The following is a 13,823-nucleotide window of genomic DNA, read 5'->3' on the forward strand; positions in this document are numbered from 1 at the left end:
ACAGGGGTAACAAAGGCAGGGAGCAAGAGTGTTTCTTGTAGAGGCCTTGAAGTGTGTTTTTGTACTTAGATAAGCAAAGCCGGGTGAGGGTGAAGGTCTCTCTCTCTCTCTCTCTCTCTCCTCTCTCTCTCTCTCTCTCTCTCTCTCTCTCTCTCTCCTCTCTCCTCTCTCTCTCTCTCTCTCTCTCTCCTTAGTAGTAATTATAGATATCTAAAATGAAGAAGGATAATAAAGAGACGAGGTGCGAGACAGAAAAGAGAGACACTCACATAACTGTCTCTTTTTATCCACTATGTAAATGCGCCAGGTAGTCTCCGCACAGTCATTTGTTTCATCACGTCTCCCGGAGTGTGACACGGTGAAGCGGGTCCGTTTTTTTAGAACACCGAGCAACTTCAGCGCAGCGGGGGCGAGCGAAGGGAGGTGTCGAAGGTAGTGTAGGCTACATTCTTCGTGCCATATTTTGAAACACTTCTGCCGGCACCCTCCACTACTTTCAATATGCGCTAGATAAAGTGTCACGGGTTTTAAAAGGGGGACGGGAGTGTCTACGTTTCTAGTGACAGATTAACAAGTAAATTCGGGTAATCGTACCTGTGGCTTTTGAAAATGATAGTCGTGATGAGAGAGAGAGTAAAAGCGTTTCTGAATTCGGGCCTTGGTCAGAAGTCGAGTAACACACCGTACTCCTTTGTCTTGGTTCAAAACTATCCCTGCAGTGTGAACGCCTCTGATCTGCTTAAAATATATCAATTGTCAGGTTTTCTAAGAGACTCGTCAGCATATCAGAGGACCTAAGATGAGGGGAGAGCGCAAAACACAATGTAGCCAGGTGAATGCAGTAGAGTAACTCACCGCACTCTCTTTCTCTTTCTTTAGAGTTTCCCCCTCCACCTTAACCCCTCTACTCTGCTAAAAATCTACCGTGTCAGCTCTTCTAACGAGACTGTCAGCACATCAGAAGTTTTCAAGTTAAGGGTGACTATTACTCTCAGTGCGCCTCTTTTTCGCTCTTTTTATTGCAGTTGGCCAGTGCCACTCTTACTTAACAAAAAAAAAAAAAATCAGAGCTGGGCAAACGATCAAGTGACAGGGACGCAGGTTAGATGACTTTAGGTTCTCTATAGAATGAACCAGCTGTGATTCATGAGGATAAAGCGAAGAATTAAGCACCAAGTAGACATTCAGGTGGGAGGATTAAGGTCAGGATTAGGTGATGGGATATTTTTTGGGGTGTAATGGATGGGTAGAAGATGAATATACTGCAGGGACGCGGCAATGGAGGCTGCGGTTAGGGGAGTGTTGCAAAGGGTACTGTGCGAAGGACGAGGACAGTGCAGAGGAGAAAGGATGCTACGTCAGCCTCGCCAAGGACCTTCTATTGAAACGAGGGTAACAAATCTCATGCACCTCGTTCTGTTCCCTTCTATCTCTATCCCACCGTCTCTCCTCCGACACCCTTTCGTTATTTTCTATTCTCTCTCTCTCTCTCTCTCTCTCCTCTCCTCTCTCTCTCTCTCTCTCTCCTCTCCTCTCTCTCTCTCTCTCTCTCTCTCTCTCTCCCCTACCACACAAAACAGGGCGAGTTAAGTCAGTTCTTATCAGTTGGACAATCGCGTTGGTGCTACTCGCCAGTGCAGTCAGCTCAGTTCGCCCTTATGTGGTTGTGCGATAAGCGTCGTGGTTATTTAGGAGTCTGTAATGATAATGGACAGTCGTTTTTGCGTATGCTGCTGACTCACGTAAGTACTCGTACACGTAAATGCAGCTGGATGTAAAAAAAGGAGGGGATAATGAAAAGCGAGTGGTCAGCTCATGCACGTCAGTTTGTTTTGTGATGAAGGGGCTGATAAAGACGTGCCGGTTGCCGCCAGTCAGTGTCGAAGGATGAGGGTAAAAGTAGTGGGAACAGATCAACATTATTAGCAGAGCCGTTCCGTATGTGAGTACTTTCTTTGAGCGGGTATAGTCTCGCTCAATATTCAAGTAACATACACCACGCACGCCTTTGCCTTCCACTATGCTTGGTGTTGTGCCGCAATATTAAATGCTCTGCTCTGCTTAGGGTAATCTCCAGACTGTCAAGCCTTGTAAGGAGCATGTCAGTCAGCAGCAGACTGGAGGACTTAGAATCGAGGAAAATACACAAAAACACAGAACACAGTGTTAAATTATTAGATAAGCTTATTTAGTTTCTTCCACACACACACACACACACACACACACACACACACACACACATGCAAAATGCTTCACCGTCCTACTCGCAACCAACTAATACACGCATTAATCTCTGAGGCACGAGGCAGAAGGTAGACGCGTTGAGGCTGAATCAAATACTTAGTCACCTCGTCCCTGGCCTTCGTGACCCCCGCTGTGCTGCGCTGCCTGGGGCGGGTGCGGGGGACTTTAGCCCCGCGGGAAGGACATAGAAGAAGAAGAAGAAAAAAAAAAAATCGTATTCTGAAACTCTTCTGTCCGACTTTCAAAAGTTCTAGTTGAAGTGAGACGGATTTTTAAGGGTATTTTTTTTTCTTTACTATTAGTGACATATTAATAAGATTTCTATATTATCAACAGGAGAAACACTCTTGAGAAACCGGCTTATCATCTCTGTGGCCTTTACAAATAGTCGTGGTGAGAGAGCAGAGTGTTTCTGAATATAGGCCAAAGACAGACGCTTTACAAGTATTACTGCACTTGTCACCCCACAGGGCCAGTATTGTGAAACCCTTCGTTCTGTCATTAGGATAATTCTTAAAGGCCACAGGGACGACTAACCGGGTTGTGATAGGTATTTCTTCCCCTTGATGATGCAGATTCCTTATTAAACTTTCCCTAGAATTATGAAAACCCCCTGCAAAACCTCAGCAACTTCCATCATGTCCTGTTGAGCGTACTGGTCGAGATGCAAAAATGTGTGAGAATATTGTCTAGTTATACCCCATCTCGTGTCTTGCTCTGAGTTCCTAGCTGCTCGTATGTATATCTAAGCCAGTGGACTGTCACAAAACTCATAATTGCACGCACATCAGTAGAGCCATCAAGTCAGCGTCAAGATTACAGTCTGGGCTTGGCATGTGTATCATTAAGATCAAGATTAAGATACTGTTCATGTAGTCTGAGAAGAAGGGGGACTTAGAGAGAGAGAGGAGAGAGAGAGAGAGAGAGAGAGAGAGAGGAGAGAGAGAGAGAGAGAGAGAGAGAGAGAGAGAGAGAGAGAGAGAGAGTTGAAGTCAGATATTAAGATATTTAAAAACAGACTGAGAGTGGGAAATGCAAAAGAAGGAGGAGGAGAAGGAAGAGGAGGAGGAAGAGGAAAATAAAGTAAAGGAAAAAAAAAGATTCACACGCATCAAACAGAATTTTCATGCTACGGATAACATCATCTTGAACGAACAGGCCTGGGTAACTTGACGCTAGAGAAAACGGAAAACTACGTCACACAGACACACACAGACACACACACACACACACACACATACACACACACACACACTTGTCTATTCTGCTCTATCGTATCCTGTTTCACTACTTTTAGGAGATAGAAATTAGCGGTAACTGTGACTCTCCGCTTCCAAAGAACAGCCGCAGCAGATTCAGCAAACAAACACTAAATCTTTTATACTCGTAAAAAATTTGAAATAAACAAATGAATGAACAAATAAAACAACTGTGTGTCCTAAAGTATCATAGAAAACGGTGTGATTATTAATCTTTTTTACTACTAAAGGAACTATCATAATTTACAAGACGTCCTTTTTGTGCCATAAAAAGACAAACTCAAGCTCGTGTTTTCTCTCTTTTCTCTCGTCTGTCGCCACGCAAACCATTCTTACAGTGCTAGGAGAATAATAATAACAACAGCAATAATAATAATAATAATAATAATAATAATAATAATAAGATGATGATGATGATGATGATGATGATGATGATGATGATGATAATGACGAAGACGACGACGGAGAGACGATACGCGTTCCTTCTGTCCTTGTCATCATCAGGAAGAAACACACACACACACACACACACACACACACACACACACATTAAGCAATAGGCATTTAACCAGAAGTACACGAGAATAAAGAATCCTGGAGTGAGGCAAGATAGTGGTGACTTTCTTAGCACTGTTTGTTATTGTGCTGCCCTCCCAAGGTTGACGCCGTATTTTTACTTAGATAAATGGTAATCAAATAAATGATGTTTTATGTACAAGTTTTCCTAGCTGTGTTTATCTTAACATCTATTCTCTCTCTCTCTCTCTCTCTCTCCAAGTCTCGTTTCCCTCCTCGCGGCTCTCACACCAGTGCCTCGCCTCGCTTCTGTCTTTGTTACTTCCAACGCCGCCCTCATCCATCTTCATCCCCCGCACCCTGAACTCGGTTAAGCTCGTCTGGGGATCGGAGGGCGGGGAGACAAACAGAGCAGTCCAGTCCTCTTTAATGAAGTACCAGCGCACACTCCTCCCCAGCTTATCTCTCCACGCTTGTATAACTCAATCATTTCCCGTATATTCGTTATAAAATATATGAGGCACCCGGTCACACAAGCTACGTCTTTGAACGGGCCGAGCCTCTCCCACCCTCGAGCAGCTCTCGCCTCCCAACATAAACATCATAATTCAGTGCGCACCCATTCCCGCTCCTCATACACAGCCTCCCCCTCACCACGACACACCACTGCGCCGCGTGCTGTATTAGGGCAACCGAGACGTTCCCAGACGCGCGACAACGAGGACGGAAATTGCTATGTGGTAAGCAAAGCGCGCTGGGTGAATGACTGTACGAGATGAAGGTTTGAATGTTTCTATTAGCTAAGTTTAAGAGGCTGTGTTGCTGCTGGAGATGGACATAAGAGGTGGAGCCAAATGAAGGGTAAGTTATGAGTGCTTTGGTGAATGATTGCCAGGAGGAGGTTAGAATGAGCCGATCAATTAGTCAAGTGCAAGTGGCGGTTGTCGCTACTGAAGAGAAGATAAACACAAGAGGCGAAGTTAAGTGAAGGCTGAAATTAATCCTGTGACAACTATGGCCACTCTGCGTTTAATGAGACGGTCTGGTGCAAGTCTGGAGCACAGCACTGAGAGACACCACTGAGGGCAGCAGGAGTGATCGAGCAATTCAAACCTTCAAGTGCTCGTGATGACAGACTTTCTCCAGTACAGCTACAAGATTACTCTGGCTGGGTGTCATATTGTCATCAGTAATCTTAGTAAAGAGCAATTCAAACCTATAAGTGTTCGTGGTATCAGACTTTCTTCAGTTCAGTTTTATAGAATTACTCAAATAACTGGTTCAAATTGCTATTAGTAATCTAAATAAAGAGCAATACAAATCTTTGAGTGGTCGTGGTATCAGATTTTCTTCAGTAAAGTTTTATAGGATTACTCAAATAATTGGTGTCATATTGTCATTAACAGTCTTAGTAGTGGAGATCATGGCTGTAAAAGAGACAAGACACTCCCACTTTTGATGTACGTAGCTAATAACTAAACATGTTAGGTTAACTCTTCCACCGCCATTAACAGTTTGACGCTTGCCTGAGTAATCTTAGATAATGTAACTGAGCAGAAATATATATACAAGTTCCCAGCCTTCTGTCAGTGTCCCACCAGCAACGTCCCCATGTCTGCAGGGAAAAAGATTTGAGCTACTCTATCACTATTGCCGTCTGTGGTGGCTCACGAAAGTATCCTCTGCTCTCGCATCAGACTTCTTTACTGACCTTGCAGAGAAGCCAGAGCAGGAGAGGGTCAAGACATTGTGAAAGACACTCAGACTCTCTTCAGTGTTAAAAGGATGCAGACTGTGGAATACGGAGACTTTAAAATAAAAAATCCTGATTGCCGCTCCTTAAATCTGTACAAGACCATTCATTGTACTAAGAATGAAGGCACGGCATATCAGTAAAATGATTAAGGAATACTGAACTACACACTTCTCTAAAGAACATATGAACATAAGAACAAAACTGGCCTCCATATTAAACTCTCATCTGTGGCTGATGTATACATATTTTTTTTTCGGGGGGATAAAGGGAAAAATAGCGATATTTTTTCCTTCTTTTCTTTTTTTTTTCTTGTTGTGGCCTTGGCTGTCCTCCTGTATATATATATATATATATATATATATATATATATATATATATATATATATATATATATATATATATATATATATATATATATATATATATATATATATATATATATATGAAAAAATACTAGGAAAAGAAAGAGACTAAAAAAAAGAAAAAGCTGAATTGCGCAAGGCAGGAGAAGCTTGATTGTTCCCTTCCCGACAAAAATAAATAAATAAATAAATAAATAAAGAAATAAAGAAGGAAAGAAAAGAAAGAAAGAAAAACAAATAAATAAAAAAATAGATAAATAAATAAATGAAAATAAAATAAAGTAAATGAATAAACAAATAAGTAAATAAATACAAAATAACAATAGAAAAGCAGTGAGCAGTGTAAGATGAACAGGAGAACCAAGGCGAGCAAAAGCCAAGCCGCGCGAGTGTGAGATGGAGAGAAAGTCGCAACGAACTGGAGATTTCTATCAGCACTTCTTCATAATTAAACTACACGAGCCAGCAGGTACACGTATGCTGTGGTCTGACGCCGCTCCTACCCGTCCTGGTATTTCTATTCCTCCTCCTCCTCCAGTTTTTTCTTCCTTATCTCCTTTTCTTATTTTCTTTCCCTTCTCCTCTTGCAATCCCACCCATCACTTTACTCAGCAGAAAAGAACTGGGTCTAACACAACACCTCTTTCTTCTTCTGCTATTTCCATTCCTTCTCCTCCGCTTCTATTTTTTCCCCCTTTACCTCCTCTTTCTTATTTTCTTCCCCTCTTCTTTCTCTTCCTCATCTTGCAATCCCGTCCCATCACTTAACTCAGCAGAATCAGCTCACAAACAACCATGTAAGACGTAAAGGGTGTGCTGCTGTTTGGTTATCCTGTACAGTCCCAACATGCAGCCTGAGACGCCGGGGAGAGCCTCCTCAGGTTCCCGCACTCCACACGTGATCATGGGGCGCCCCAGGGAATGATTTCAGATTCCAAGTGCTTGCTGTGTCCTTTTTTGGAAGCACAGGCAGCTTAGGTGGAGCCGGTTTCCTCCCTTGTGTGTGTGTGTGTGTGTGTGTGTGTGTGTGTGTGTGTGGAAAGGACAACCTCAAGGTAGAAGGATTTCCTAATCTCAACCACCTACCTTCCCCTCCCCTCCTAGATATGTCCATCCTTGCCCTTGAACGCTTCCCTCCCTCCCTCCTCTCTTCCCTCCCCGCCAGCCGCACCGTCCTGTCCACACTCCCACAGAAGGTGCCGCCGCTACGCACTGACACACTATGCATCAGTTACCAGTACACAGCTGTGCTCCTTGACAATCCGCTGTGAATGTATTCTAAGGATATTTTATGCTGCATTTCTTTTCTCTTTTTTTTTTTTTGTCTTTTACTTATTGTTTGCAAAGTTTTACATGTGATCTATTGATACCTAAAGGCTATTTTCTTTTCAGTGTGTGTGTGTGTGTGTGCGCTTTACTCTCCCTCATCTCCTCCTCCTCTCTCCTCTCTCTCCTCTCTCTCTCTCTCTCTCTCTCTCTCTCCTCCTCTCTCTCTCTCTCTCTCTCTGTCCTACACCAACAGCCACACCCATACCCACCCTCTCCCACACACATAAATTGCATGAGCAGCACACAGACAGTGTTTACGGTGCGGGCCAGAAGCGTGAAGGTGCTTGCTACTCTGAGACGCGTCGGCTGCTACTTGTCGGGTGTCAGGCGTCTGCGTAAACAAACAGAACACTTGGCCATGTGCGTCAGAAGGAACACAACTCGGCTTCATTGGATCTCAAGTGCGATGACAGTCTTTCGCACTGATGATGGCGACCCCTGAACGACGCGGCGCCGCCCTGCCTCCACACGCCCAAAGCCCCACTGACGCCCCGCCAAATTCCCAGCCTTCTGTCAGTGTCCCACCGACCCATGTCCCCATGTCTGCAGCCTCCACCCTCAAGCCCTGACCTGCAGCTCGCCGCGCCGCCATTCTTAACTTACTTTATGATTGTAAAGCTTCGGCAGTGGTCAGTCTTAAGCACATGTTCTTAAAGCCTTCAGGTTTTCATATACAGTACTTTCTAAAGATATTTTTTTCCCCACTAATGGTGCCCATCCTTTGTTAAACTTATGATAGAATCACCAAAGCACTTTTGAGAACCTTAGTAATCTGTACCAAAGCTTGTTAAAGTATTGGAAGTCAGGCGCCGAAACGCTTGAGAATATAGATCTTACTATTATCCTCCTTAGGCCAAGGTGCCGACCCCTGCCTCTACCGCCAGCCCAGGCCAGCTTGCGCACCGCTCAGTAACAGCACCACCGCCTAGTCCTCCCTCCCTCCCCCCACCCGCGGGTACTAGTTAAATATATCTTCCGTGGTAAAAGGTCGTTCAGGGACGGACTGCGGCGCCAGGGTGACTGAGGCGTGTATAGCTCGGGTCACTGTACTCAGCTGCGGGTCAGTCTGTCTTCGGCGGCCGCAACTTGTCTTGTCTCTTACAGCCGCGACGTTGAGAAGGCAGGCGCGGGGAGGTGCGTCGTGGGGGGCCTGTGCTCTGGCCATACCCACGCGTCACACCGATGCTGTCACCGGACATCGCGCCGCTTGAGATGCCTCCCCTTCCTTCCATGGCTCCAGCTGGGCTTTCCATGATGCTTAGCGGGTATGGGTACAAATTGCTACTACTGAACATAACGAGAGAGAGAGAGAGAGAGAGAGAGAGAGAGAGAGAGAGAGAGAGAGAGAGAGAGAGAGAGAGAGAGAGAGAAAGCCAGGCAAAGCAGATAGAGTCAGCAGACATAGCCTTCAGAAAATCAAGATACACTCCTTCAGAACATAATAACTCGCAAAGAAAAAGAAGGAAAACTATCAGAAGTGAAGAGAGGCCGGCGCTGGAAGCAAAGCCGTCACTACGCTGCTTTTCCGTGCCCGCCAACCAGCTGGACCCAGAGTGGCTGGATGGCTGGATGGCTGGCTGGCTGGCTGGCACGGTCCTCTCTGCTTGACTGCTGTTTACCACCACGAGTCCACGAGGAAATAAAAGAGGGAGAGAGAGAGAGAGAGAGAGAAAAAAAAAAAAAAGGGCACAGCATCCCCGTGGCAACAAGGACTCCTAAAGGTCACATCCGTGGTGGCGCCCCGCAAGGAGGTGCTGTGGTGAATTCACTACTGACTGAGACCTTGATGCGTGAACAGTTTCTAGACTCAACAGAATTAGATAGTTACTCTAGAATAAACAATGAAGGAGAGGCTGCCCGGCGCCCCGCCCCCCTACTCACTCCCTCCTTCGGCTCCCTCCACCGCCATAAGAGGCATGATGACGGCCACACCAAGACCGCAAAAAATACCATAAACATTTCTGTAAGATGACTCGAATATGCGACGCGATGCAGTCTTGAAGAGGAAAAGACGCAGCACCCCACGGACAGATACGTGTGTTGTCTGGGCATGGCGAGGGGGGTACATTTTTCGTTTAATTATAAAGAGACAGAGGCTGCGGGAAGAGAAGGAGACTGATGAAGAGCGAGGGAGCGGCGGCGTGGACTGATGAAGAGAAGGAGAGGAAGGAGGAGGAAGCGGAGGAGGAGGAGAAGCAGGAGGCTGCGAAAGAAAGTAGGATTAAACGTTAGGGGATGCAGCAAGAAAGAGCACAGTGCGGCGCCACCTTCCTCCTTGTGGCGCCAACCTGCCCTCGTTTTCCCGTTGTCTTCACCTTGCCACCTGCCACCCTTCACCCACCCATCTGCATCCACGGCGTCGCGCCCACCGAGAGAGAGAGAGAGAGAGAGAGAGAGAACCATCACCCTCTTTCCTATATATTATTTCCAACGTCCGTCCCTCTTCCCTTTTTCCTCACGTCCCCCACCCGGAGATGAGCCTTCTAACTGGCACCACCTGTTCTTTGCGGGATCCAGTAGTGCCAAGAATGCCATCCAGTGCCACGATAAGCCGCTTGGAATCCCTTGAGGCCTGACCCCCCTCCTAACTGTGTGTGTGTGTGTGTGTGTGTTGTGGACACGAGTCTTATCAACTGAAGAGAACGAGGTAATGGGATGAAAAACCATTCCCTCCCTCTCTCTCTCTCTCTCTCTGTAGATGTGTCTCCCTCCTCACAGACTCACATATTTAATCCCGTCAGTTATCTTATTTACAGTCGTATATAACAAGAAACATAAGGAAACATGAGGAGTTTATTTTCTTTGTGTGTGTGTCTGAGAGAGAGAGAGAGAGAGAGAGAGAGAGAGAGAGAGAGAGAGAGAGAGAGAGAGAGAGAGAGGAGAGAGAGAGAGAGAGAGAGAGAGAGAGAGAGAGAACCATTACCCTCATTACTGCCTCGACCACAATCACCACCACCATCATCACTGTCACCATTATCACCGTCCCTTCTTCACTGATCCCTTCCCTTACCTCACCATTACCCTCACTAGCAATGATGCCGCTAACAAAAAGTAATGATGATAATAACACCATTTATACAAAAAAAAAAAAAAGAAGAAAAAAATAATGACAAGCATATCTATGATGTTGCTGTACCACCACCACTACTACTACTACTACTACCACCTTATTACAACAACTATTACTACTACTACTAATACGTCAAGGCTAAAATATCACCACCACCACCACCACCACCACCTCAGCTGTCCGGTAGTGATATGCGAGGCTGGAACAAAACAGGGAGGGAGGGAGGGACGGGGAGAGGAAGCGGGATCAGACCTTGGGCGGCACTGTGTGTGTGGGAGGAGGCGGGATGGACGAGGAGGAAGTACCCGACAGAGGCGAGGTGGTGGTGGTGGTGGTGATGGTCCCCTAGATACTGCCTGTCACCCGCGAGACTAATTGTGAGAGAGAGAGAGAGAGAAGAGAGAGAGAGAGAGAGAGAGAGAGAGAGAGAGAGAGAGAGAGAAAGAGAGGACCATATTCTGAAACACTACTGGCGCGCATTTATTTTAGACTTCTTTTGTTTATAATTTCTATAGTGACAGATTAACAAGATTTCTAAATTATTGATAGGAGAAACACTCTTGAGAACCCGACTGATTTATCTCTGTGACCCATGAAAACAGCCGTGATGAGATAGAGTACAACGTTTCTGAATACGGGTCAGAGAGAGAGAGAGAGAGAGAGAGAGAGAGAGAGAGAGAGAGAGAGAGAGAGAGAGAGAGAGAGAGAGAGGAGAGAGGAGAGAGGAGAGAGAGAGAGATGTTTTTTTCCTAAGTGTACATTTTCATATAAGACAAAATTTTTCATCTTCTTTAGCGTTCATTTTGACTCTTGCATACAATTAGCTGACTTAAGTGAGAAAGTAAACATCTTGGTGCATTTAAGTAGTCACTGAGACGGGCAGGGACGGGGAGGAAGGGCTGGAGGGAGGGAAAAGTACAGGAGAGTGGGGAGAGGAACTGTTAGGGAGAGGATTGAAGGGGAGGAGTGAGAACAGGAGTAAGGATGAGCTTCGGTTGGGGAGTAAAGAAAAAAAAAGAAGGGAGGATGAATGTGCAGAAGAGGATTGGATTAAGATAAAAAAGTATAAAGAGGAGAGGAGGGAACGTTGCAGGAAGAATGTAGTAGAAAGGAGAAAAGAGAAGAGAAGAGAAGAGAAGAGGTGGAAATGAAATAGAGAATGGAAGGTGGTTATTTAAAAGAATAGGTTAGGGAAGACAAAAGAACGAAAGGTGGTGGAGGTACAAATAGGAAAGGAGATAAGAGAATAGGGGGAAGAGAAGTGAAAGGTAAAGAGACTTCAACAGCCGCGAAAATAACCCCCTCAAAAAAAAAAAAGTGCATCGTTCCATTGTGTTTATCTATAGCTCAAAATTATAGTACGTGTGGAAACTGACCGGGGGCAAAAAAAAAAAAAAAAGTAGGAAAGCTCGATCAAAGCTCCAACCCCCCAAAAAAAGTTAATTAGACTTTTAAAAACGCTGACCAATTAAGTTCCAGGTGTCTTGATATTCCTCTCTTTAAGCAGTTCAAAGCAGAGTTCCATTTCACCACTATTACTACTGCTGCTACTAACGGCTGGTCTGTGCTAATAGCCGCACCTCCCGCAGCCCCGTCAGAGCAAAGTGAGTGGCGCCTAAAGGTCCTCCTCGGCGGCAGACCATTGAGACAATCCGAGTTATCTTCCCTGCACCGACATTCTTCTGGTCTGGAGCCAATCAGATAGGCTTGTTGTTGCACGCCCCTTGACGTGCACACACACACACACACACACACACACACACACACCACACACACACACACACACACACACACACACACAGGAACACCCAGCAGCACTACGGAACACACAACAATGTATAGGGCACCTGAGACACAAGAAACACAACACATGAACACCGTGGAACACAACACCGCACTTGTACCTTAAAGAACATAAAACACACACACACACACACACACACACACACACACACACACACACACACTCACTTCGTCAGGCGCGTAGCTGTGTTCGCCGCCCAAGCGTTGCTTCTTGTCCCAGATGGAGGCGTCGACGTGGTCCAGCATCATGTTGAGGCGGTTGTTGAGGCTGAGGGGGTGGCTGTGATGGTGCCCGGCGCCCTGCACCACCGCTGCCATCGCCACCAGGAGCGCGGCCGCCACCCACACTCCGAGGCGCAACGCGGAGGACAGAACCCCAGGCATGTTCTCAGGGCGCACCAACGTTGTCTCTCAAGCACTAAGTCTACGTACGCTCGGTGTGAACTCGAGCCCGGCAGGCAGCGCAAGCTTTGCCGGCAAGTGTTGCGGTTAAGTTCCTTGAGCAACTGAGGCGCAACACACGGCCAAGGTGCTGCTGGAGGCTGCCCGCTGAGTGGCTGCACAGAGCAAGGCGTGTCTTCTCGCTGCCAAGTCTGGGGCGAGACTGGTCAGGCGGCGAGGCTCCGGGGCTCCTTATATACTCTGAGCTAGCGGCGCGATTAGTCCGCAAAATTTTCTTAGTAGTGGTTTAGTGCCCAGCGCCAAGAAGGAAAGGAGGAGGGGGAGGAGGATGAGGAGGAGAAGGAAGAGGAGGAGGAGTAGAGAGATTAGAGGGGAAAGGGGAGGAGGAGGAGGAGGGATTAGGTAGAGGGGCCAGTAGAAAGGTTAGTTAGAGGGGAAGGGAGGGAGGGGAGGAGGAGGAGGAGGAGGAGGAGGAGGAGGAGGAGGAGAAGAATGGGTTTATGTAAGGATGGAGGAGGAGGAGGAGGAGGAGGAGGTGGAGGAGGAGGAGGAGGAGGAGGAGGAGGAGGAGGAGGAAGGATTAGTGAGAAGGGCAAGACTAGAGGAGATAGTTACAGGGGGAAGGAGAGGAGGAGGAGAAGGAAGAAGAGAAGGAGGAGGAGGACGAAGAGGAGTAAAAGGAGGAAAAGAAAAGAAGATAGAATAAGAGAAGATTGAAGAGATGGAAAAGGAGGAGAAGGAGGAGGAGGAGGAGGAGGAGGAGGAGGAGGAGAAAAAACCTGATAGTTAAGGAAAAAAAGAGGATGAGAAGGAGGAAGAAGAGGAAGAGAAGGAGCAAGCAAGAAGAAGAGGAAGAAGAGAAGGACCGAGGAGGAAGAGGAGAAGAGGAAAAGGACGACAAAGGAGAGAGGAAGGGTGAGGAAGAGGAGGAGGAGGAGGAGGAGGAGGAGGAGGAGGAGGAGGAGGAGGAGGAGGAAGAAGAAGAAGAAGAAGAAGAAGAAGAAGAAGAAGAAGAAGAAGAAGAAAAAGAAGAAGAAGAATGAGAGAGGAAGAAGAAGAAGAAGAAAAGGAAGAAGAAGAAG

The 13,823-nt window shown here is 46.4% G+C and overlaps 1 protein-coding gene across 1 annotated transcript in view; it reads right to left on the reverse strand.

Annotated features, from left to right (window-relative positions):
- LOC135107582 (uncharacterized) overlaps positions 1–12,949 on the reverse strand; it is a 21,323-nt gene extending 8,374 nt beyond the window's left edge. Inside the window, exon 1 of the mRNA XM_064017601.1 lies at positions 12,508–12,949. Within this exon, the coding sequence (XP_063873671.1) occupies positions 12,508–12,723 (216 nt within the window). The 5' untranslated portion in view covers positions 12,724–12,949. The remainder of the gene's footprint in view (positions 1–12,507) is intronic.
- Between the last annotated feature and the right edge of the window lie 874 nt (positions 12,950–13,823).

This window comes from Scylla paramamosain, chromosome 15, assembly GCF_035594125.1.
Source record: "Scylla paramamosain isolate STU-SP2022 chromosome 15, ASM3559412v1, whole genome shotgun sequence".
Taxonomy (NCBI): Eukaryota; Metazoa; Arthropoda; class Malacostraca; order Decapoda; family Portunidae; genus Scylla; species Scylla paramamosain.